Source organism: Apteryx mantelli, chromosome 1 (assembly GCF_036417845.1).
Source record: "Apteryx mantelli isolate bAptMan1 chromosome 1, bAptMan1.hap1, whole genome shotgun sequence".
Classification (NCBI taxonomy): Eukaryota; Metazoa; Chordata; class Aves; order Apterygiformes; family Apterygidae; genus Apteryx; species Apteryx mantelli.
In genome coordinates, this window is record NC_089978.1 from 160590040 (window position 1) to 160615615 (window position 25576).

The window sequence follows — 25576 nt, forward strand, 5'->3', positions numbered from 1 at the left end:
GGCTTTCCACAAGCTGGAATAGGCTTAGAATTATACATCCCTAATACTGCTACATAATTTTTGAATAACCATTTTGATCTTTGAAACCCTTTACCAACATCAGTAAATTACTTTTTCCAATAACTTTGTGAGATAGAGGAATTTTATCAACATGTTTCAGAGAGGGAAACTGAGACAACAAGGTTAGAGACCAATTTTCAATGACTCTGCCCTTTTGCATTTGTGTGCGTATGTGTGTGAATGCTTTTCACATTTGCGGGCTCACTGCCCAAGGAATGTGTGCACACTCAGTATAGCTGTTTGTATAAGTATGTGCATGTGTCAGTCAAGAGTTTGCTCAATTAATGCTGGTTGTGCAGTACAAAATATGTATGTGATTAAGTACAAACAAGTGGTACTGACCCATTTATTGGGAATTAAGTTTAATGTAACTCAGAGTTATGTGGAAGAAGGCAGAATTGATAATGGCTTCCAGTCATGTGTCAGATTTTCTTTTCTTTCCATGCCGTGTCAAATCAAGTATCACCAGAACTAGAGATGTTAATTTTTTTCCTTCCACTAATGTATTTTACCTTTTCTGTTGGAAATATGTATTTATTTTACAAATATGCCCAGTGAAGAAACACAGATCTTTCTCAGACTTTTGAAAAAAATTATTAAGGCAATTTAAGAGTATGAGCAATACATTGTGGCAGAAAAAATTCTGGGTTTTTTTTGCATGAAAAAAACACTTTTATCATATCAGTATATTGACCTGAATGAAGCATTTCCAGGGAACCACCTGCAGGAGAAACATCAAAACTTTTAATTGGTTTTAAAAGGTATTTGACTGAAGAAAATGACAGCACAATAGTGTAAAAAAAATCACTTTCTGGACGAGAAAAGTAAAAATCTTAACCTTCTTTTAAGACTGAATCTTCAAGCTTAAGCACAGTGAATCTTATTTCCTTGCTTCGTTCCAAGCATATTGTTGGATTGGCAAAATGTACTGAAATCCCAGCCAATCCTCATATGGGATTTCATTAAAGAGAAAAATATAGCAAGTCATCCTAACTCTGCAAATGACTCATCAGTTGCCTTAGGGAAGGCTGCCCTGAGACAGGCATGCCGCTGAAGAGGAAGAGTGCCGAGTGGCAAAGGCCACTCCCCCGGCCAATCTCACTTCAGGAGCGCAGCCTTCATAAAGGACCTCTCCGCCGACGCTGCACTCTTTTATCCTTTATTTCACAGAGAATGCACAGAAGCTGCAAGAAGGGACCTGTGAACTAGCCACAGAAACTTCACAGCCACTTGTTTTTGTACAAGAGAAGCACATAGGAGATCATGAGAAAACTTTAAAGGTAGGGGGAGATAATTTTTTTTAACTCTATCATTTAGTTTTGACGTTAAAAATGAGAATGTAGACTTTCTTTTAACAAATTATAGTACTTGGGAGCAGAAAGGAGGAGATCCATTCTCAGGATGGAGTCACAGTCCTGGTTCATGGGTCATGAACAAGTTTCCCCTGTTAAATGGGAAGCAGAGCTCAAGATCCATGCTGCTTTGGAATAGGTTCCTAGGAGTTGGCTTCAGAGGAATGGTTATAATTTACTTAGTGTGGTCTAAAACTGATAGTGCATTTTCATGAAGAATGAGTATGCTGAACTAATGAAGATGGACCAAAGAGTAGGGAACCACAGATGAAATGGTATATGCATCATGAAGCTGATGCTCTTGGTAGTTGTATCTGATGGCTGTGCAGGAGCTAACTTTTGCCCTTCAACTTCACGGTGGCTGTTGCCACTGAGCAAATAAGAAGGTGTGTTTTGGAAAAGAATAGCACACTTTCTCTAGGTTTATATCCATAAATATGAATAAAGTGAAACTGCTTATCATAATACAGTAAGTGTTTCTTTTTCAGACTTTTTTTGATTGCAGTAGGAAGTTTGAGCCTGGCCAGTGGCCATGATGTAAAAAGCAGAACTGAGCACAAACTTAGATTCAATCATAGGGGTCTATTATTGGGGTTGCGGAGGAGAAAGAGAAGAGGAAGGAAGACTTGAGGCATTTCTGGACGTGTTCACAACAACCCCAGATGTTTTCTATGTTTCATTTGTACAATTAACATGCTATCCACGGTTATGAAAGACTAATACAAATGTAACTTTCTACAGACAGATGCACAATCTGAACTTCTGCTGACATTGCTGTGTAATTTGATGGAGCGGTGGGGGATTTTTGTCAGTGATGTGGCTGCACTGGCAGCAGTTGCTAGTGTAGACACAGTTGAACAACAGAGAGGGGATAATTTAACCCAAGAGGAAGGAAACAGTAGAATGGGTTGAGCACAAACACAAAATGAAAGTAAGCTCAAAAGAGAGAGAGAGCTTACTTGCTTTCTTTAATTTTCTTTACCATAACCATCTTCAGTAGTACTGAATCAAGTGCCTAGTCAGTCAGGTAGAAACACTTGAATAAAAGTGACTGGATTTGTAAAGTGACTAGCTGCTTAATGTTTATTTATTCACTTTTTAGTTTTAAAAGTTTTATTGTGACCTCAGTTGATACTCACTGATTTACATCAGCTGAGGAATCTGCGCTTTACTCACTCCAAATGTTGTCCCACAGTTTGAGAGGCACTGAGAATTTTGCCAGACCTTGAGGTCTGAAGCCTGGATAAATTGGAGCTCCACAAAGTGAGTACAAAGACTGATCTTCGAAAGGCTATATGGAGATTAATGAAATGTGCTTTGTGGCATATGGCTATCAAAATGCATTTTAGGACTTGGGGGGTGTTTTTCTGTCGTAGTAGTTATGAAATGCAAAAAAAAGTGAAGCCCTGGTGAAACGTCAGTGATCTCTTTTGATCCGTTTGATTATAAGGTTAGTTACAATGCTAAACCAAAGCAAAAATACACGAAGGCAGGTTACAAAGTATAGTTTTCTAGAAATTGTTTTCTTCATTCAGTTCTGTTTGTTCATTGGTAAGGCTGGTAATTGCAGATTATTACAGCGGTGTATATGTTGCTGTATTTTCCTACTAATATATGCAGGAGAAGGGAAAAAAACACTAATTAGGAAAGACCAGGGCAGATGAATAAAATAAATTAATGGAATGCCTGTGTCAGCATGTATGTATCTCATCCTGGAGTACATTACGAGGAGGCACTGAAGGTGTGGTGATGTGAAAAACAAAGCTGTGCAAGGAAACTCAAGCCTCCAAAGAACAAGAAAGTTCATAATTTGGTATAATAGGTACTGAGCTATCCAAGAATGAATTAGGAAGATGAAACCTGAGGATGCTAATTAAGAGCAGAGCTCAGGAAATCCAGATGCACCTATATTCCCCTGTCACAATATTTGCTACTGAAAATACTCATTTTTTGAACACCATGGGTAATGTTTTAATATTCCCTAACCCCTTTTGCTTTGCTCTCCTCAGGCACATAAAGAAGGCAAGCTTCAGAAACTGTTGGAAATGAATGGGCATATGCAGGTCCCCCATTCTTACGACTTTGACCTCATTGTCATTGGTGGGGGCTCAGGTGGTCTGGCTGCTGCCAAGGTATGAGAAAAAAGTTGTGATTTTCTTGTAAGTAGGTGAGTGCCATCCTGATCAGCTTGGATCTGCCTATTTTTAACACTGTAGGGGCATTACATTTATTCCTGATCAGCAGGAGTTCTTTAGAATTTAACCCCAATAATATTAATTTCTATCTGTTCTGAAGAAGAAAAATATAAAAATGTCATGCGATATATCTCAATAAAGTGAAGCTTGGTTCCCCAGTATCCCCACTAGTGGGAGATGATGTTGTTAGAAAGCAGCATGTAGTTATCTCAACAGTGACTTTTATTAGTAGTTGAAATAAAATTAAAATTCAACTAATAACTGAAAAAGCTTTAAAAACTTTTCAAAATTGACATCAAAAGGTTTTTAGTTTTGTCTGATGTTAATATCTGCTCAGAAATAATTGTGTATATTGTTTTTATTTCTGACAGTGCTTTTCAATAGGGGAGATTTTATGTAATTTGTGAGTCTACACAGCTACATAAATGAAGACTTTACCTATAAATTAAGTAGAGTTAGGATCCCACCCTTCATTTCTAGGGTCTGGTACTTCCTGCCTGTAGCCAAGTAATTTATGATTTTTAGCTGAGCTATTCCTTTTAGAAACATACTTAGAATTGGTTGAAAGAATTTGAAGTAGTGCAGAATTTACCAGCTCTCTTCAACTCTTAGAGCTGTTGTTATCCCAAATATTTGAAATTTGCTGAAATTTAGTGTAATTCAGTAACTCTCCCTTACATCAGTAGTTAGGTACATTTTACCTCTTCTTGTTATAGCAGAATTATCTATTTAGAAGTGAGCTGGGCATTCCTAGGAATAAGTAGCTATTTCATTGCTCAAGACCTGAAACTGGATTGTTTCTCCAGACAGGAGACATTCCTGTTGTTCTTGAGAAATGAGGGAGGTAAATCAGGAGTGAAAGAAAATGAGGAGACAATATTTCACTGTAGTGTTGGATATAAACCTTGGCTCTTTGGAAGAACTTTTGTTATAATGGGAGAGCGCAGAGCTGGGTAGTAGATCGTAATGTGCAATATGTCCATAATCTATTCTGGTGGGTTGCTGGTTTCCCATTAATAGGGGCACTATTGTCATGGCCTAGGATGAAAGATAAAATCTAGAAAAATTAGGAGAACCTGCAAAGATAAATAGATACAAATTTTGATGGAGTGGGGATGTTTTAAGACAAAAGAGAGCAACAAGAGTAGAAAAGAGTAACAGCTTGCTGTAACTGCTTTAAGGAGACTGCTTTGCTTTACTGTATACATATGTCAGGCTACAAGGCTACAGCAGTGGTGTTAGTTGCGTCATTTCTCAGCTGTGGATCAGAAGAGGTGTGTAGCTAGGAAGATGAATTGCCTTATTCCTTCAGTTTAGTTTAGAAAGCAGACAAGAGATTGCAGAGTAGAGCAGAGGATGGTAGATCAATAAAATCAGCACCACTATCAGTAGTAATGTGTGTATTTAAAGTCGATTTCATTAAGTTGAAGTGAAACTGTCTTACAAATATAAACTGCTGGCTCATACTTAGTTTATTCTTTTTTTTTTTTTAAGTGAATTAACATAGATGGCTTTAAAAAGCAAAGCGAAGCAAAACAAAACAACCCCCCAACTACACAGGTCTTATACCAAGTTCCAGATACCTACGCTCAAGTTTGCACCGGTTTAGCTAAGTTGATCAAATCCATGCCTTGCATTATGACGTGTGCAGCTTTGCATCGGATGTCTTCCCTTTGCTCTCTGTCTGTGCTCAGAGCTTGTTAGTTTGGGGGCATGTCTCCACAGTGAGCGCAAGCACTGCCAAGCTAACTCTGTGCAACCTAACCACAGACCCAGACCAAAGCACCAGGCCACCAATATCAGCTCACACAGAACAGGTCCGGCACTGAAAAATCTTGTTGTGTTCATGCAGCACTGTCCTGAATGCAGGAAGGTTTGAAAGCCTGTGAGGCAGGGTTTGTTAGTGTGGGCATCTCACTGTGTGGAAGTGATTATATCTATTCGTGGTCTCTACTGATGTGTCGATACAATGCTGCACTGTATTATGTGAACATGTAGCACCTCAGGACTAGTGTTAGCTGGGAATCTGTGAGTTCTAGCTGGTCAACTAACACTGGTAGAGCTCTTTCGATTCCTGTGTAAGAGTTGTCATAAAAGGGAGCACCCATCTCTGTCCCTGGGTGCCTCTCTGAGGAACTTTCTCAGAGGTTCTACTAATGCATAGAAATGAGCTTCTTGGCCAACCTTGAACTATAATTTGAAGCAGAAACCCAATACATTAATATTTTCCAAAGTTGTCCACAGTCTGCATTGTTTGAAATACATGATTTATATTTTGCATGAAATAAGATACATTTAAAATTGAAATTTTGATTGTCAACTATTTGGATTAACAAGTATTGCTAGTAATATACTGCTGAAGGCTGTCAGCTCCTCCCAAACCAACGCCAAGGCCTTAGGGTAATCTCCTGTGCCTATAGTTGCAATTGTTTACATCTCTAAGAGCTCATCATGTGATGCAACACAGTTATGGTTACTCCAAGCATCAGTTTCTTTTCTACATTTCACTAGCGATTTTGTTGTTGTTCTTTCCCAGCTATGTAGTGCTTACCTAAGTGATTTTCTCAGATACCAGTTATTGCCAGTGATTTTTGCCTTTCTCTCAAAAAGTGCAAAGGAAATAATGAAGCCAGTATAGAAATTCCAGTTCTCAGTATCATGTACACACATTGCCTGTAGAATTGTTAATGAAACTTCTTAGGGGAAGACATCTTAGGGAAACATCTTGAAATAAACCATCACTTTTCTGGTAATGATGACATCTGCATATCCTGACAGTCAGAGCAGCTTATCACAGGTTGACTAGTTTGAACAGCAAGAGCTGGTCCTGACACCTGCAGATTGAACTCAAAATTGAGCATTCCTCTATACTGCAGGGAAAAAGACTGGATAAACACAGTTGTAGTACTTGGCCACATGAGTGCTTATGTCATTGCATGATGTGGTTTCAAACAAATGTTCCAGAAACTATTTTTGAAGGGAAAATTGGATAAATGAAGAGTTTATTAAATATATTGAAAGTAAATGGCATGTTTGGAAATGTTGTAAACAAAATGACAGGATGGAGGAGAGAAGAGGTTTGATTCCCTGTCAGAGTCCTCTGTGTACCAACTGGTGCTGTGCTGTTTGTGGCAGGATGAATGCCTGGTTTTCCCCTTCATCTTTTTTCCTACTGAGTGCACAGATTAATTCTGAAGATTAATGACTGTCTGGCTGTGCCCTTGCAAATCATTCATTATCACTTAATTAAAAGTCATGAAGCTTTTCAGCAATGCATGATGTTATCATCTACTCCATTTACCCTCTAATATTTAGATACATGTCTTATTTAATTTGTTTTGCAGGAGGCTGCCAAATATGACAAGAAAGTGATGGTGCTGGACTTTGTCACACCTACACCTCTGGGAACATCATGGGGTAAATTTTTCTCCATTGCAAACCTGTTATAAAGGAGCATTATTTACTAAGAAACTCTGATTCTCCTTTGGGATCAGGCACACTAATGTGGAAAACACATTCTATTCCTTTCACTTAGGTCTTGGAGGAACATGTGTAAATGTGGGCTGTATACCTAAAAAATTGATGCACCAGGCAGCTTTACTGGGACAAGCCTTGCAAGATTCACGCAAATTTGGATGGCAATTTACAGAAGAAGGTACAGAAAGATAACTTCTTTTGCAGTTTTGTCATTTGTGTCAAAAATCCAGAGATTTTTTTCACACTCAGGTGCTTGATGCATTTAAGCATGTTCCAGCTTTAACAAGGTGAGGCAACTTCAGAGAGACTGTACATAAACTTAAGTGCTTTTCAGATTTAAAGGTCTCAGTGCTTGCTGCTTTGCAGCATTTGATCTGTTTTTAATAGCTTATGATCATACCAATATTTAATAAGACTGGTGTATAGATAAAACCAATAAAATATTACTCCATTTCTGAATGTAACCCAGTATCCAAGGGAAGACCCCAGATTGTCCTCTGTTAGAAACAGAAACTTTCTTATAATTGCAAACAAGGATTTCCTTTCCCTCAGTCTCCCTCACTACTACATAGACAGATGAATTTTCTTTATTTTAGCTCTGATGTTCATGTTTATAGGATTGGGATTTATTTAGTATAGAATCCTGTAGAGGGGAATATGCAGAAGCACCTCTCAGAGATGCATAATCTTCATTTGTTGAGCAGTGACACCTGCTCACAGCATGTGTCCATGGAAGAATATTGATAAGGAGATAAATCTAAATGTTTCATGTTTCAAAGACTGTGGCTGTGCTAATAAAAGGGAAAAATTTCTCAAATGGCCAGCAGGAGGAAAGTCATATTAGTCATATGATCTGATTCGCTGTGACCTCTTGTGCTGTCTATGGTGCTGTAATTCTTCAAATTTCAGCAGGGTTACCCTGGAGTAAAATAGGAATAAGACAAAGGTGACTGGGTCATGACAAAAAGATCTGTCTGGGAATACAAGGTGCCTATGGAAAAAAAAGGGCTCACAGACTGAAAGATACATCTTTATTTTATTTGTAACAGTCAAACACAACTGGATGGCTATGACGGAGTCTGTTCAGAATTACATTGGCTCACTGAACTGGGGCTATCGGGTGGCACTGAGAGAGAAGAAAGTCACATATGAGAATGCGTATGGAGAATTTGTTGGACCACACACAGTTAAGGTACTGCCTAGCCATGTTTGCTCAGTCTTCCTGTTGTGCTTTATCAATAAAGATGCTTTTCAGATAGAATATTCTTTCCCTTGTTAGGACTGGAAAGTACTCACTTCGGACTCTTACTTTGTCCACAGGCAACAAATAAAAGAGGAATTGAGAAACTGTACACAGCTAAGAGATTTCTCATTGCCACTGGTGAAAGACCACGTTACCTGGGTATCCCTGGAGACAAGGAGTACTGCATTAGCAGGTAAAAATGGGGAGGAATATGAAATAATTCATCGTGTGTAAATGCTCAACCTGCAAGAGAGAACAGCAAAGTATGAACAGGGCTGCTTGCTTGCTGTTTTTTTTTTCTATGTAACTTTTCTTTGAAGGAACATAAGCAGAGGAGAATAGCAATAGACAGATATTGAGGTACCAAGAACATTGGTGTCTAGTAAACACTGCAGGACTGTGGGCAGCTGGCTAGGGCGGTTCTGTTTTTAGCTGGTAACAGCAGTAACTGAGAATGCTGTAAATTATATGTATGCCCATCATAAAATTAATTCATCAGCTCAGTCTCAATAGCCATTATGCACCTTTTCTCCCCGTCCTTTATGGTCTGTTTCAGTTCACATACTGAGATTTGTTCATAATGAAGAATGCTGTCTGCTTGGAGAAAACCTGCCTGCTCAAGTGTCAAGGAAAAAGGGACTTCCAAAGCAGTCCCTGTTGTGAAGCCAGTTGAAATGTACCTGTCTTCATGCGTTTTGGCAGTCTTGAAGCTCAAACCAAATTCTTCCCAGCCATTGGAATGAACTCAACTTTTGGGAAAACTTGTTTCAAATGTCTGGTTAATTGATAACCAAGCAAAGTTAGCATGGTTTTGACAAGAAATTGTGATACGCAGATGAAATGTGTTTTCATTTCAGGCTAACTTTTAAGTTACCTCTTAATGTAGAAACAGAGGTTGAAATTACAGGCTTGCAAACCTATAGCAATGAAATAAATGACTGGCATAATCCCTGTGAAACCAAAACACCATACTGTATGTTTCCCTGCTAGTAAGTAGTAGTGAAATTGGATGTAACAGATAATATCACCTCTAAGGTGCTGCTTTAAAAGAACATTAAGGTGGCAGGGTCAGGAACTAAAGAGCTAAGGAATATCAGACTGAAGCTGTCTGTGTAATCTTAATTAGGTTCCCTGGGGAATAGGAACTATGATGTAACATTTAATTGCACTATCACATGCTATTTTGTTCCACAGCAACATTTGCAGAGAGCATCTTGTTTAGCTTCTGCGGTGGCTCACTGAAAGACATTCATTTTAGATTTAAAGCTTTTGAGAATTTAGTTGCCAGGCTATAGCGAGTCTCTGCTGAGCAAGCACGACACCTCCATCCCTCCCTGCTTCCCTGAGAAGCCCTGGCTTCATAGTCTAGCTCCAAAGTATGGTATATCTTGATGAAGCAGTTGAAAGAAATGGAAGGCAGGCAGATAAAACGTTTTCCATAATTTTGTACTTCTAGCTCTGCCTGCTATGCTGATTTGCATTCATTTATTTTATTGACAGGGTATGTTTGGCTCTGTGTATAATGCTTTAGCAAAAGTATGTCTTCAAAAAAGTGAAGATGGTGTGTTTCTCTACATACGGAGCCTCTTCCTTGCGAGCTGTATCTCTGAACAGTTAAAGTTTGCAGCAAAATATTTGCAGCAAGATTCAGAAAAAGAATGACATTTTTTCAACAATTTATCATTTGTTATTGTAAAAACTGTTAGCATTTTTCGTGATTCACAGTATTTCATACTTCTTTTTATGCTCCTAATTAGAACTTTTTAATCTGCCATGTATTGGTCTTGTATTTCAGCTGAATTTCCTAAAAAATTTGGGGTTTTTTTTAGTGAGTAGGAATAGGAATAAAGTCCTATTCATACAAAAAAAACAAACGAAATAGAAAAATATAAAGAGCAATATACTCTTCTGGTTGTCTCTGACTTTCTTTTCTTTTTTTCCTTGTTTTCCAGTGATGATCTTTTCTCTTTGCCTTACTGTCCAGGGAAAACCCTGGTGGTTGGAGCTTCTTACGTTGCCCTGGAATGTGCAGGATTTCTTGCAGGTCTTGGATTAGATGTCACTGTAATGGTGAGGTCCATTCTTCTAAGAGGATTTGACCAGGATATTGCAAACAAAATTGGTGAATATATGGAAGAACATGGAATCAACTTCATTAAACAGTTTGTGCCAATCAAGGTAGGCTGAAAGTGGTGCCTGACTGCAACTGAATGATTACTGATTCTAATGTGATTGATTACTTATTGTAATGTTTTAAGATACAGATTATTTTACTGAATACAAAAGTTGAATTCACAATATAGAATCTGCTACAATATAGGTTAATTTTTGTTTGTTTTAAACTGAATAAGTCTATTAAAATTATATAATGAGAAACACAATTTAGCCTTATTAAAATCATCAGAGATTTCAGAATTCATTGTCTTTATCAAAATTAGACTGCTCAGCATATCGTGCATTAAAAATCTTGTTACAGTTGATGGTCCTGATTCTGCAAATGCTGAATATACTTACATTTCAGCAGTTGTCCTGAAATTGGTGGGACTGCTTGCAAGCTCAGAATTAAGTAGGTATATAATTTCCTGCAGGACCAGAGTCAGTGCATCACAAATAGTCATATTTTTCATTGTCAGTTCTCAAATTCTCAACCAGCACATACTGCTTAGGTTGCCCAGGCCAAGTGGGCTATTCTGAAAAGTAAATGGGCTTTATAAGTATGCACCTATATCCTTTACTTGGCAGAATTTTTGAATACTTGCTTAATTTTCCTTGAGTTCAGTAGGGGTACTCATGCAGTTAGTTATGTATATGTATAGGCAAATTCAGGCTGAAAACAGATTAGATAAGCTCTGGAGCTTAATGTAAAATTGCCTTATCAAAGACTTCAGAGGGTGCTAACAGTATTTTTCTTAATGGTTTTTCACAATGATTAGTGCTTAATTATTATAAAATAGGAAAAAATGTATTAAGCAATTTTCCATTTGACATTAAGCCAGAGTGTTAGAGTTTAACACTTAGGGGATTAAAGCATTAAATAGAGTGAAGTCCATTCTTTTTCACCCTTAGCCATATCAGTAATAGTTTAAAAAATGCACTTGCCAGTTGCTGTTCTGTGGATGTGACCCCTCTCAAAAACTATGAGATTTGCTATGAGAGGTCAAAGTGGATGTTTCAAGAAACTTTATGCTCTTATTCATGTTTATGTTGTGGAAATGCCATGCTGTATGAAAAGCAGGGATTGGTGTCTATCTTTTAAATGTTTCAGATTTAGCTGTTTGTAGTCTTTTCTGGGGGATGGGGAAGGAGGAAGTTGATCTTAGAAGAAGCAGAACATTTCAGCTAGGTGGTGAGTGGTCTCCTCAAGATGCACTCTGCAGAGAGGAGTCCATCACCATAGTCATAAAATGCACTTTTGTGTATTTTACCCAGTCCCTTCACTTTATGCCATTGATTTCAATGGGAATAAAATATTTGGCCCTGTTTCTAGTTGAGAGTACCCTTGAACATAAATTGCTGGGTATGTTTTTAGCAGGCCCTCTCTTCTTTCCACCTTCTCTTCACCTTTTCTCTTCTTTTCCAATGTTGTTTTTGAAGTTATGCATATTGTGCTTATTAATGAACCTTCAGTGGGACATTTGAAGACAGAAAATGAGTTATTACAAATAATGCTGCCTTAGAATAGGAACAGTTCAACATGGTGATCTTCTGAAGTTGGTAGAACAGCACAAAAGGTGTGGGGAGGTTAATTTAAAAAAAGTACAGGGAAAACAGAATTTGATTGGAAATTTTCCTTTTTCTGTCGACAAACATTGAATATATATGAAGTAGGAACTAGGGCAGTTGTTGAGGTGCACATTCTTTCTTTCATAGAATGAACACTAAAAGTTTCACAAAATGGTTATGTGTTAAACACACATATCTATTGTATGTACAGCCAGCCATAGCAAGCAGCTAGGAGCCTTGCAGTTCCAGGGCAGTGAGAGAAGGACTGTACTTGAGGATATACAGTCCCTTCCTCACAGGCCAGTGAAAATTAATAGAACAAAAGAGAACCCACCTATGTAGCTTCAAATTCCATTTGCTTGTTTTGTTAATTATCTATCAGGAAAAATAAGCGTTTGGAAAAAGCCAGTGGCATCACTCTTTCTGCTTTTTGTTTTCTGGTGTTGGCTTTTGTTGTTTTTTTACAAACCATGATTGTGTTGCTCTCAACAAAGAGCATGGGCGCAAAAAGATTTGCATCTGCTTCTTTTGTTGCTTTTGATTTGCTGTAATCCACTGCAGTTACGGGAGCAAAAGTGTGCTGCTGTATTCATGGCTAAAACTAGGAATATTTATTTCAGCTGACTCTGTGGAATTTTGATTCTTCAGAGTTTTTTAAGTTGCTAGTGTTTTTCAACCATTTAGAGCCAGCTGCTGCCCTCTCCTGCAAGACAGTGGGTGCTTTATGTGTCAGACTGAGTCATTCAAACAGGGCAAAGACCTGTCCTACCAAGGGCTGGACTGTGTTTGTGGCTCCTCCATGCGTGGAAGGCACACTCATCTTCTAGGTGCAGCGGAAGAAAATGTCTGATGCTGCTTCGCAGTCTTGCAAGAGTTCCCTTTCCTCTCACCTCTTCTGTCCTCAAAAACAGGACTAGCAGCTTATGCTGTGAGCTTGGACAAGAACCTAGCCATCAATACAACTTTTAGAAACTGGGTATGATTATGTTGGTTATAAGAATAAATGCAGAGAGATAAAACAAAATATTTAAATATGCAAGTAATCAGAAATCTAGAGAAAGGTAACAATATTTAGACTGAATGCTTGAATTTTAGGTCATGATGAAAAACGCTCACTTTCAATGGTAAGTGGTGGGACAAGGATATATTTGCATATCTTATTTGAAACTAAAAACTTGTTTTCAAACACCATAGGTTGAACAGATTGAGGAAGGAACTCCTGGAAGATTGAAAGTTACAGCCCAATCCACAGTGGGGGACCAAATAATTGAAGGGGAATACAATACTGTGAGTCCTTCATAATAAACTCTTTACATATGTAAGGAACATGGAATACCTTCCATTTAATGTTAAGATTTTGTGGGTTGTTTTTAATCCATAGATGAAATTATTTTTTTATTTTTAATCGTTACAATATGCTACTAGCACACAATCAACAGGTAATGTGTGAGAAGTCCCAGAATCCATTCATGTAAGCCCCAAGTGCCTTACCAAATCACTTGCATGCTTTTGAAAACTCTGTTTTGTAGCTTTGGGATGTAGAGAAGCTTGGTCATGTGAAATTTGTTGCAGGATTTGTCTCCAAGAAGATATTTGTCGTAAACTATAAGTAATGATTTATAATAGCTTTCATAGTAACCGAAACTGGAGCTAGCATAAAACAATGGCCCCTGTAAGAGCTAAGCCCATTGTCATGTTTTCTCAAGATCTGTTGTTGATGCAGCATCTTCATGAAAACACCTAATGCCCTGTGGCAAGTCAGTCAGAGAGAACTTTATTACACACCTAAAACAGTAAAATTGCACTGTGTGTGCAATGTGAGTGCATAAAGGTATGCCATTATATGTGTAATTGACTGTTTCCATCACAGAATCACCCCACTCATTTTCTTAGGCCTTGATGCTGAAAGGAAAAAAGTTGTGAATAAATTGCTTTGAGCTACTCAGAATGCATAAAGATAAGCATTTGTGAACCTGGGACTTCAGACTGCAAGTACTCTGTGCCAGTGACCTCGTCCACCTGTATAATGCTCCAGTTGTTCCATAACAAGGATATGCCTCGCTGCCTATGAGAAAGTTAAACAATAACAGCAGTGCTGTTGCACAGTGTTTTAGTACTTTTTTTTTTTTTCTGGTCCACGGTGGTGAAAGTTTTTTGGCTTACAAATCAGTACTATCTTTTCTTTAAGGAAATTTCTGATTTCTCATTGCTATTACATCTTTCCCTGAAATGCTCTCACTCAGTATAGAAGCTGTGTGTGACTCATTTGAAGATCTTCAGCTTTGAAGATCTGGCATGCTTGATCATCTAAGAGACTTGAAGCAGGTCTCAGACTTCTTCAGCACGGTTCCTAGTTGTCATATGCGAAGCACTGTGTAATTACCTGGGCAATTGTCCAAGACTGCAAAGCACAGAGCACCTTTCCTTTGTGCTAGCATACATTTGAATTTGTTGTGCTTGTTAAGGTAGCCAAGTTGGTGGGATGAGTAAGAATTTAGCCTGGTCTGTCCAGCATTCTGAACAAATGTTGGTTTGTGTGGAGATCATGTTCTCTGGCGGTCACTTGGTTGAGAACCTATATAAGTAAATGATGATGTTTTCTGATCACAGCAAAAATCATTTTACAGTCTTTTTATTTGTCTAAGCACCTGAATTTTCTTCCTAAAGAGGCTTTTACTTATAGATCAGTTCATGGTCATCTTTTTGGTAGGAATATGGTATAACACTTCAGTATGAAAAGCATGAGGAAATAAAATAAAATAATCTGACCCTAACCGATTTATTTAGAAAACTCTTGGGGTATTTTTCCAAGAAAAGATATTTGCCTATATTTAATCTTAGAAATTAAACCTGGTACTGTTAGATCACAGTGAGGATGTGTCTTGTCTTGAACTCTAGGAAATGTATAATGGGTAATGAACGTGTTTATCTTAATGTGACTAAGCCAAAGCTACTGATATGTGATGAAAATAATAGATAGCAACATGCAAATGCACTTTTGAGGTTTTAGGAAGTAATACGTGCATTGCTGTTTTGCAGGTGTTGCTGGCAATCGGAAGAGATGCATGCACAAGAAAAATTGGTTTGGACAAAGTTGGAGTGAAGATCAATGAAAAGTAAGGACAGATGTCTGTACAGCACTTACTACTGAGCTTGTGTCATTTGCTGTTGCTGTGACAGTGGAACCGCATGCACATTCAGTTGCCTTGAGGAAATTATTTTTCCCCTGTTTACTTATACTTGGATAGGAGATTATGTAGCAGATAGCTGTGCTTTGTCACACAGTATTGCCACATTTGCTTTTTTGATGTTGAAATGTCAATTCCTAAATGCCAAGAGTCAAAAGCATCTGTTCTGTTCTGTCTAGGTTCACATACCGCAGTCTATCAGCTTGTTCCAGTGACTCGGCTTTTTAGGATCTGTCAATTGTTCCCTGTACTCTTTTATTCTTAGGTCCTTGTTTTTATATCTACCACCTCTTGGGATATAGAATCATTTGTTCATACAAATGAAATGAATGCTTTTAATGTGGTGGGTTTTGTTTACAGTTTTTTAAAGTAAATGCTGCTATATGTTTATTTTGGAATATAAGGTCCAAGTAGCATTCCTTAAACTCATAGTTGGAGTTGGTGATGTGTTTTGGTTCTTAGAGGAGTTCCTTTTTCAGTCTTAGAGCAACCCCAGGGAGCAATCTGTTTCTGGTAGAGAAGTATTTCATGTTTGATGTTGTGAGGTGGCTGTGCCAGGGAGGGGATCTACTGGTAACATTTTCAATATTGGTAACTTTAAAATATCTAGACATGAGGGACCCAGACTGTGCTCTCCTTGAAGAAAATGAGCGGAACCATGAACTTAACTTGTTAGTCTGTGGGGGAGCAGTGCAGAGAACAGCTTGTGTACGATCACAGTGGCTGATGTTGCTAAAGGGAATTGTTGCAGTGTTATAAATAAGTGAAAATTTTGGTTCACCCAAAATTGGCAGACCCATGCTGTCTTGTAGAACAGTACGAATCTTCCTGACACCATGACAACCATTACCAGCTTAATGGAATAAACCATAAAATTATTAGTATAGACTGTATATTTGTTAGCAAGAGCAAAAGAAAGTTGAATTTTAATATGGGAATCACCACTGGTCCCTCTAATTTCTTAAGTAACTGTATGGCTGTTTCTGTGCCTGTCTGTGTAGGTGTCCCTGTCACATGTGTTTCTTGCAGTGGCTACTGCACTATTTAATTTATTAATAAAGTAGGAAATATTAATAATTAAAAACTTTCATACATTTAACACTAAAAAGCTTGCTGACTGTCCCTTGAGTAAGGTATCTAGCAGCATGACCTGTCTCTATGTAGAAGCCTGAAGGCTAAGTTTATAGAAACTACTTCAGCCAGTGGGTTGGAATTTCAGCAGTGGAGAAATTCTTTCATTCTACAGCTTGAGTGGGAGAGTGTCTCTTCCTGTGATTCCTGGAGGTTGCCAATACACAGCTCAGCTGGTAGTAAAGCATGCTGAGGAAAGGATTTCTGCCTCACCAAAGAATTAATTCAGGAGATGAATCATAACTTCGTGGGCTACCTCCTTATCCAGTGTGTAAATTTCTGTAGCTTTAGTAGAGACACTAATCTGCACTGATTTACATTCTTGCCCAAGATTGTAAGATTATGAACACAACTTCTTTCCCTTGTATTTCAAGTACGAGTTTTTCTCTCCTGCAAAGGTTATTTACCCCTCCAGTCTTCACAACAGAATACTTATATCTTTTTTTCTTGTTAATGCAAATTGTAGAACAGGAAAAATCCCTGTCAATGATGAGGAGCAAACAAATGTGCCATATATCTATGCTATTGGAGATATACTACAGGACAAGCTGGAACTCACACCAGTGGCAATCCAGGCAGGAAGATTGTTAGTTCAAAGGCTTTATGCTGGAGCAACCATTAAGGTGAGTAACCAGTTGCCACGAAACACTGTCATTGCTCTAATTTTAAGTGCAGTGTGCAAATTTGTTTGTTTATGGAAAACTCTTAGTAGGCTTTTAAGGATTAGCTTCAATGATCACTTTAATTTTCCCCTCGCAAAGACATTACTGTGGATATATTCTTCTTATAGTGTAGGTTGAAATTAATGCCTTTTGGATTCAGTAATAGTCTCTTTTTCCTAGTAAGAGATTTTATTTTTCTCTCTGAGTATAGTGATAATAAAATTAACTGAGATCATTTAACTGGGTTTTAACAGTACTACCTTCGCTGTAAATGTCAGCAATCACCCCAGTTTCATTAAATTCATTAACTCTAATTCACAGACAATTTACTAACTCTTACCTGCGTTCCCTAAGCAGGATGTAAAAGGGGTTTGTGATGCTCTTAACTTTCAATGTTATTTGCATTAATATTTTTACTTCCCATTCTTGTGTTTTCATTGTAGTACATAATGAGTTATATTGCAAATTAAATATGGAGACAAAGAAAGATCGAATATACCAATAGATCAACACACTCTTCTACCTGAGAAATTGAATTCGTCAATTAATTGCTTACATTTCATACTAGCGTCATTGTGGCTTGCAGTCAAGCTGTGTTAGTCCAAATAGGAGTAATCTGGTACTCCTTTACACCGTATCTTTAAACCAGGAAGAAAGGAAAGTGCCTTTAAGGAACTATTATCCAAGCACCCATTGTTGTGGGTGTTCATCTCACCTTCATAATCATAGGACATAAGCATAAAGGTTTTCTCTTGTAAAGCCGGCTGTACTCATATCGGCCTCAGTTGTCAGCCAGATTTAGAGCTTGATTGAGTTGTTTATTTTGGTTGGCAGGTGTTGCGGTAATAGAGTTCTGAATCGGTGTGTATAACATCATTACATCAGCCAGACGCGCTTTAAGAAATCTGTAGGAGCCAGGATTTTTTTTTTTCAATACTAGGTTTATGTCTTAATTTACAGTTTGTGCCAGATAACTGTCTTTCAAGGTATGAAAATCTTTATACTGCCAAAGAAAGCATCATCTCTTTCAGTGAATCCGAGAAATGAGTAACTACTTAGATGGGATCCTGGCTTATACTGCTGTTTTAATAAATGCAGAGAAGGTGATTGTATGAAGCATAATGAAGTGGTATGTGTAGGTGAGGAGAAAATAGTAAACAGCATCTTAGTTGATCCTCAATCACAAAAGAAATTAATTAGAGTTGAAATTGGTAGAAATTAAAATTAGTAGAAATTAATTAGCAAAATTAATTAGAACTGACCAACTTGATAGTCTTCTACAATAAAATGACTAATTCAGTGGAGAAGGAGAGAGCAGTGAATATTGTTTATCTTGACTTTAGCAAGACTTTTGACACTCCCTCCATAACATCCTCATAGACAAACTGAAGAAGTATGGACTAGATAAGTGGGCAGGGGGGTGAACTGCAAACTGGCTGAACTGCCAGGCTCAAAGGGCTGTGGTCAGCAGCACGAAGTCCAGCTGGAGGCTAGTCACTAGTGGTGTTCCATAGGTGTGGATAGTGGGGCTAATACTGTTTAACATCTTCATTAATGACTTAGATGATAGGACACAGTGCACCTTCTGCAAGTTTGCAGTTGATACAAAATTGGGAGGAGTAGTTGATACACCAGATGGTTGTGCTGCCATTCAGAAGAACCTTGACAGGCTGCAGAAATGGGCTGAGAGGAACCTCATGAAGTTCAACACAGAGAAATGCAGAGTCCTGCACCTGGGGACAAATAACCCCAAGCACCAGTACGGGCAGGGGCCCATTGGCTGGAAAGCAGCTTTGCAGAAAAGGCCCTGGTGTCCTGGTGGACAAGTTGACCATGAGCCAACAATGTGCCCTCGTGGCAAAGGTGGCCAATGGCATCCTGGGCTGCAGGAGGAAGAGCATTGTCAGCAGGTTTAGGGAGGTGATCCTTCCTGTCTACTCAACACTGGTGAGACCACACCTGTGTGAGACCACCCAGTACAAGAGGGACATTGGCATACTGGAGTGAGTCCAGCAAACTACCATGAAGATGGTTAAGGGATTGGAGCAACTGACATGCAAGGAGAGGCTGAGAGAGCTGGAAGCGTTTAGCCTCAAGAAGAGAAGGCTCAGGGGGATCCTATCAATGAGTATACAAACCTGATGGGGAGATTAAAGAAGATAGAACCAGACTCTTCTCAGTGGTGCCCAGTGACAGGATAAGAGTTAATGGGCACAAACTGCAATACAGGAAATTACATTTAAACATAAGAAAAAAAAATTTTACTGTGAGAGTGGTCAAGCACTGTAACAGCTTGCCCAGAGAGGCTGTGGAGTTTCCATCCTTGGAGATACTCAAAACCAACTGGATACAGCCCTGAGCAACCTGCTCTGAGGAGGGGGGTTGGACTAGATGATCTTCAGATGTCCCTTCCAACCTCAGTGGTTTTGTGTATGATTCTGTATAACTGATATAATTTGCAATATAAGCTTGTGATGACACACACACACACACACACACATACTTATAGAGGTATAGATAGAGCATCTCCCCCTCTCCTCTTTTCCACATATTCGCTTGTAAGCAAAAGGAACCACTGGAACACTCTAAAGCTCCAGTGAAGTCAGCAGCAAGCGTTTGGCTTCCATGGTATGTGATGAGGCACAGAGTACCAGCTCTAGTTTTTGCTGTCCCCCCCCACAAACGGTTCTAGTTCATGTCTTTGGTTCTTTGGCATCTCTTAGGCTGCAGCTGATTATAAAGAAGATGGTTTTTGGATGGTGGTTATGTGTGTAGCATTTTCTGCTAAAAATAGTATGCTTTGCAGAAGTTAAACAATCTACTTTTTATCTCCAGTGTGACCTGTGATCTGATACCTTGCAAAGCAGAGCACTGAATTTCCTTTTCCTTCTTAATCCATGCATATTAATGTCATATGGCTTTAAACCGTCTTTTTGTTAGTGCTCTAGTTAACACCTCTGAGAGGGGCAGGACCCAGAAAAAAAAAAAGCAGCTTTCACAGTTATGAATAACCCAGCTTTTCTTCCTGTGTTTTAGACTGCTGAAGTATTAGCCAGTGTGCTGCTATATTAATGATATTGTGTGGTTTTTGTTTTGTCTTGAATACTGCACAGTGTGACTATGTGAATGTTCCAACAACAGTGTTCACTCCTTTGGAGTATGGAGCCTGTGGGTATTCTGAAGAGAGTGCTGTGGAGAAGTTTGGGGAGGAAAACATTGAGGTAAATGCCTTCTTTTCATCTAGATTTTAATTTCCAAATATGTAATTTAAAATAACATTAAGAGTTGATTAAAACAGCATTGTGTGCTCTGATTTAAGGGCAGGAGGATACCAGGTACGTTTTTGTCTTTCTAGGCAGTCCCTAAACATGTTCTAAAAATAGTCCCCAATTCTGATATTTCTAGTTACAAAAATGTTCTTTTTTTGGCAAACTGGGCTGGTAGGTGGAACATTTGTTAAAAAAGGTTTCTTTGTCTCTACAAATACTGGAGGGATAAATTAAAGGTGGGTATGTGTTGGAAGCAATAAATTGGTTTTAATGTCAAAGCTGAGCTTCTTGTAGCTACGGTGTGGCAAATTCCTTGCCAGGGTGATTTTTTCCTTTATAAAGTCAAATAATGTTGCTGCATTCATTTTTGCTGTTTATTTTGACTATGCAAGCAGATACGTGCTTAATTTTACTTATGTGAGTAGTCCCTTTTCATTCACTGGGATAGCTGTCAGGAGTGAAATTAGACGTATGTAAGCACTTACTGCCTCAGGCTGTTCTTGCAAAATACTGTACAGACCACAGTATAAAAAGTGGGAGAGAAGGGAGTCTGACAGTAAATTGAACTTCTTTTATGTCCCATGAAGGTCCCTTGAGGAGCCCGATTTGGAGAAATAATCAGAAAAGTCGCAGTTCATAAATTTGAGAACTTATCTCCCTCTTAGGTTTATTCAAATACACTTTCTGAACTGCACTATGGAGAAAAGAACGAAACGTTACTTAAAATCACTGTGACAAGTACTTTTAACATGACTATAGGGCAGGGGCCGAAATTCTGTTCTGCCCACAGAGTGGGCACAGTCAAATTTTTGTTACTTAGTCAAATTCTTGCTGTTACGTGTGAAGCACTGGACTCTTGTTGTGGAAAATGCATCTGCCATTTCCAAAGTCATTTTTGAAAATGTGCTTTAAAGTATCTGGAAACATTTATATTCTGGCTAAATCCTAATTTAGTTTATTCTGACCTCTTTATCATGTCACTGTATTGGCTTTTTCTTTTGTTTTGTACGCTTTGGTAGCATTATTGAGTAGCATTTGTCATCCAGACCTGCTACATTTCAGTGTTGGGTAACAGAATGTTTATAAATGCTTTGTAACCCTATTAATATGGAAAAGTGAGCTGTCTTCTCTTTATTTGTGAAGGGACATATTATTACTGGAGTTGCAATTAATTAAAAAATTCTCTCAGATAGTAAGCAGTTTGAGATTAGTTTATAATGAGAGCTGTAGGGAGTTCTGGGTATAACTGTTCCTTAAAAGACCCAGTCATTTTCTGATATGTGCTATGCAGGTGGATGGGCAGACTTGTCCTCAGTTGGGAATCTGTCCAGTGATGCAGGTTGGTGCAGCCAGAAAATGTGGTGTACCATACATTCCTTTCCATTTTGCAGTGATACATAATCCAAGAGAACCTGGAAAAAGCGTTCCCTGATCTCTCCTAAACCAAGGTGCTGTGGCTATTTCTTTCCTTTTAGCGTGCTAAGAAATGTTTTCCCTTCATTCCAGGTAGACCCAGCGACAATACAACTCTCCATGAGGGAAGCTTCTATTTGTCTGCTTTAGCAAGGGCATGGTGAACTGCAGCCTGCATGTGCGATATGCTTATGGCTTCTCTTTTAATTATTGGATGACACTAATGCTTATTTTATAGTGGCTTCCTTATTTGGCTGCCATCAAGGGAAAAGATTCTCACCTTGATTTTGTGTGTTCCAAATTCTGTGTGTATGCTGATTGCTAATGAAGAGATATTAGTTAATGGTTCATCCCTGTGCTGTGTCATGACTGGTGAACGTTTTTACAGGTGTGATATTTCAAAAGCCTCATCATCCTAAGTCTGCTGCAATTGCAGTCAGTAGTAAAGCTCTGCCTTGGAAGTAGATGATGCAAATTTAGGATAACCTGGCAGCTTTTGGAAGCTCATATGCTGTGCTGTGAAATTATTAATGTTTTTTTAACTTCTGAGTTGTATTTCCAGGTGTACCATAGTTACTTCTGGCCACTGGAATGGACCGTCCCATCCAGAGACAACAACAAATGCTACGCAAAGATAATTTGCAATATTCAAGATAATGTAAGTGTGTGTTTTCCCTACAGAGAAAACAGCAGCTACATGTTCATGTTAGGGGCCACTGATACCACAGCTATAAATAGGATACTTTTAACAAATTACAAGTGAATTTAAATTTCTCTACCTTTTTGAAATTTTGCGTATTTATAATGAGCCAGTATTTTTGTTTATAGAAAAATGGCTCTTAGTAAAATACAAAATTCTGAAACTGCCATTGACATATGATATTTTTTCATATATGTAAAATAATTACTATAAATCATTAAGACTGTTCATTAACTTTGAAAAGTGATTGAATCAACCCATATAAAACATGTGAAAAGTTTTTATCTGTTTATCTTACTCCCCTCTCTCCACACCTGGCAGTTCTTTTCTGGGGAATTCTTTGCTCTGAAATTAAGGTTACTCAGAACCCATTACATCTTGTGACCTCTACAAATGCACGTCTATAAAACTCTCGAGTTCATCCTAACAAGATTAATCTATCTTGCCTGCACAAATCTCATTTGCAGTGATAATGCCAGGATTATCCTTGGACTAGGATAAAACTAGGATAAAACTTCCTGGTTATGGAAATGTATAGTACCTGCTGAAGCAAAAGCAAAATTAGATTGGTTAGAAGAATTGGTATGTCCCTCTCTGAATGATTGTCATCTGTTTAATAAAAACTGTGTTGGATTTGAATAATTACTGTGCTGATAAGAATGTATTCTCGTTAAGATAGTGACATAGAACTACCAGTGCTATTAAAATTTTAGATCTGTTTTACCTGTTTTCTTTTATCATCAGATACTGATTTATCTTCCTGCAGTTTTTTGATCAGCATGTCACACATTTTGTAAAGTCTACCAACCTGATTTTGCCCATCTCCTTTTTCTGGAGGAGTTTACGCTAGTGTGGAAGCTATTTTAGAAGCCATGCTAATGTTCCTAACCCAGAGTTAGTTGAAGAAAATGGAAAGACTTAATGGGGCTTTGAAGTGTTTCATTAATTTTGTTTCCATTTCTTGTCCTGAAAATTAGGAATGCATTTAAACATCTAGAGGTGTAGCTGAAGATTATTCAGGATGAAAACTTTGTTCACTAACTATTTAAATAGTGGAAACCGTAGTTATCCCAGTTTCATTTCTTTGTTTTTATTTTTATATATGTACACACATTTAAAGGGAAGTAAGGATAGTTCCATTTTAGCTATTATTTAACCTTAGATTTTCTTCTTTAAACTGTAAGGTAATTCTCAGTCCTCATGCTTAGTGAAAGAAAAATAACCTTACAATGTACTCGGTATCCATACTTCCTTATATGCATTTGGAGGAAGAGCAGATAACTTCTGATACTGACTGGGCTAGATCTGTGCTCAGCAAAATCAGATTAATACTGTGAAAGCCAGTGAGGACCATGGTAGTTGGCATTTGCTAAATGAGACAAGCTTTCTTTAAGAAAAGCAAGTCAAGTCAGCACAACTCATTCTCTTGAGTATTCAGTAAGGATATGTGCTGCAGTTTTACATATTTTTCAGTTGAACAGTAATACAGACGTGAGAGAAGTAAAGCATGAAGTGATAATATCTTCATCGTAACTTGATATCTTTCAGTTTGTTTTGCCAATCTCTAGATATAATATCTCCCAGTGACAGTGAGTGCTGCAAAAAGAGCTGTCTTCAGTCTATTTAGAATGCACCTCTTGTCACATTGGTTAGCCAGAATTTTAGCTTATGACCCTTTTTACATGAGCAGCTATTAAACTGTTCTTTGATAGAACAAAGTTCTTCAATAGATATGTATTGTATAGCCACCTAGCATGGGCCCCGATGTTGCAAATCTCTGTGCACATGCCCATCTTTACTTAGGCAAGCGGTCTGTTGAAATGAGTGGAATAGCTTGCCTGAATAAAATTCAAATACATGTTTGCAAATTGGACATACGTGATAATCAAGCATAGATCATACCGTGTGCTAAATTTATATGCTCTTGTTGTAAACAGATGACTTCTGCACAAAACTTTGTAAGAAAGCTGATTCTTAAGTTCTTAGTTGAATTTTTTTCCTTTGCAGAGACAGGACAAAATGATACCTGCTGTGTCCCTTCTCTTGGCACTAATGATAATTTACATTTGTGTGGTTATGTTAATTTGTGGTATATTTCAGGGACTGATGAAATTACATACTTTCAGTAAAAAAAAAAGAAAAGAAAAAGAAAACTTATAGCTTGTCTAAAGAGAACTGAATGCATGAGTGTGTTTCAATTTGATTGTTATTTAGGAGAGAGTCATTGGTTTCCATGTCCTTGGTCCAAATGCTGGAGAAGTTACCCAAGGGTTTGCAGCCGCTATTAAATGTGGAATGACAAAAGCACAATTGGACAACACCATAGGAATTCATCCAGTCTGTGCAGAGGTTGGTATAGAAAGTCACCTTCATATCCCAGCTTTTGTAACATTCTGGGATAAGATGATGGAAACCTGAATACCAGAATTTTATTAAAGTGTATGGGGAAGGGGCAGTGATTGGGGGAAAAGCACAAAAGTGATTTTTTTTTTTTATAATTGGAAAATTAACATTTGGGTTTAATCTAGGATTTTACCTGGGATTTTTTTTAGTTTATTAATTTGCTTAATGTTTATAGTCTCCCCTAATCCAGTGCTCTCTCTACTGGGGACTACAGAATTTTCCTTCCACTCAAAAATCCATTTATAAAGGCTTCAAATACTATTTATATTAAATTGATTGTCAAAGCTTATTTTTTAGCTCATAGGAGTAGGCTACTCAAAATAGGCCTATAAACTGGTGCTGTAGAATGGGACCAGCTACATGATGATTTTTCCATTAAATTCTGCCCTTTTAGAGATCTCTCCTTTACCCACTCTCTGTCTTCACTTTTGAAATGAAGCACAAGAAACAGCACAAGCATTTCTTCTTGTGTTTGTCTTGCTGTTCCTCTTTAATGAAGACCTGAGCTCCCTTTAGAGGGTGAGGGACAGCTCCTCTTTGGTGTAAATCAGAGATGCTCCACTGATTTTAGTGGTGCTATGACCAGTTTATATTAGCTGAGGATCCCTGCAAACTGTGTGACCTCTGTTAGTAGGTCTTTGTACAGAATCTTGTTTTTAACCCACATATATTTTAGCTACAAAGTGGAATAGCACCAGGATGCCAGTCTGCAAAAGTGAAGTTCACTTCTCTGTTTTGTTTTTCCAAAGTGATACAGTGT

At 38.1% G+C, this 25576-nt stretch overlaps 1 protein-coding gene across 5 annotated transcripts in view; it reads left to right on the plus strand.

The window, feature by feature from the left end:
- Positions 1-1196: 1196 nt before the first annotated feature.
- Positions 1197-25576, plus strand: part of TXNRD1 (thioredoxin reductase 1) — a 29278-nt gene continuing 4898 nt past the window's right edge. The window contains exons 1-14 of one of the 5 annotated variants that reach the window (XR_010886105.1): positions 1302-1340; positions 2608-2675; positions 3422-3544; positions 6952-7024; positions 7143-7262; positions 8134-8276; positions 8405-8520; positions 10280-10505; positions 13245-13337; positions 15090-15166; positions 16836-16992; positions 20145-20252; positions 21692-21748; positions 22276-22335. Coding sequence is in view for 4 of the 5 variants with exons in the window: in XM_013947244.2 (XP_013802698.1) it covers positions 3458-3544; positions 6952-7024; positions 7143-7262; positions 8134-8276; positions 8405-8520; positions 10280-10505; positions 13245-13337; positions 15090-15166; positions 16836-16992; positions 20145-20252; positions 22276-22371; positions 24628-24762 (1431 nt within the window). In the remaining variant the exon portion in view is untranslated. Of the gene's footprint in view, positions 1341-2607; positions 2676-3421; positions 3545-5104; positions 5168-6951; positions 7025-7142; positions 7263-8133; positions 8277-8404; positions 8521-10279; positions 10506-13244; positions 13338-15089; positions 15167-16835; positions 16993-20144; positions 20253-21691; positions 21749-22275; positions 22372-24627; positions 24763-25576 lie in introns of those variants that run through there. The other 4 variants (XM_067308552.1, XM_013947244.2, XM_067308580.1 and 1 more) reach the window with 4 other exon arrangements.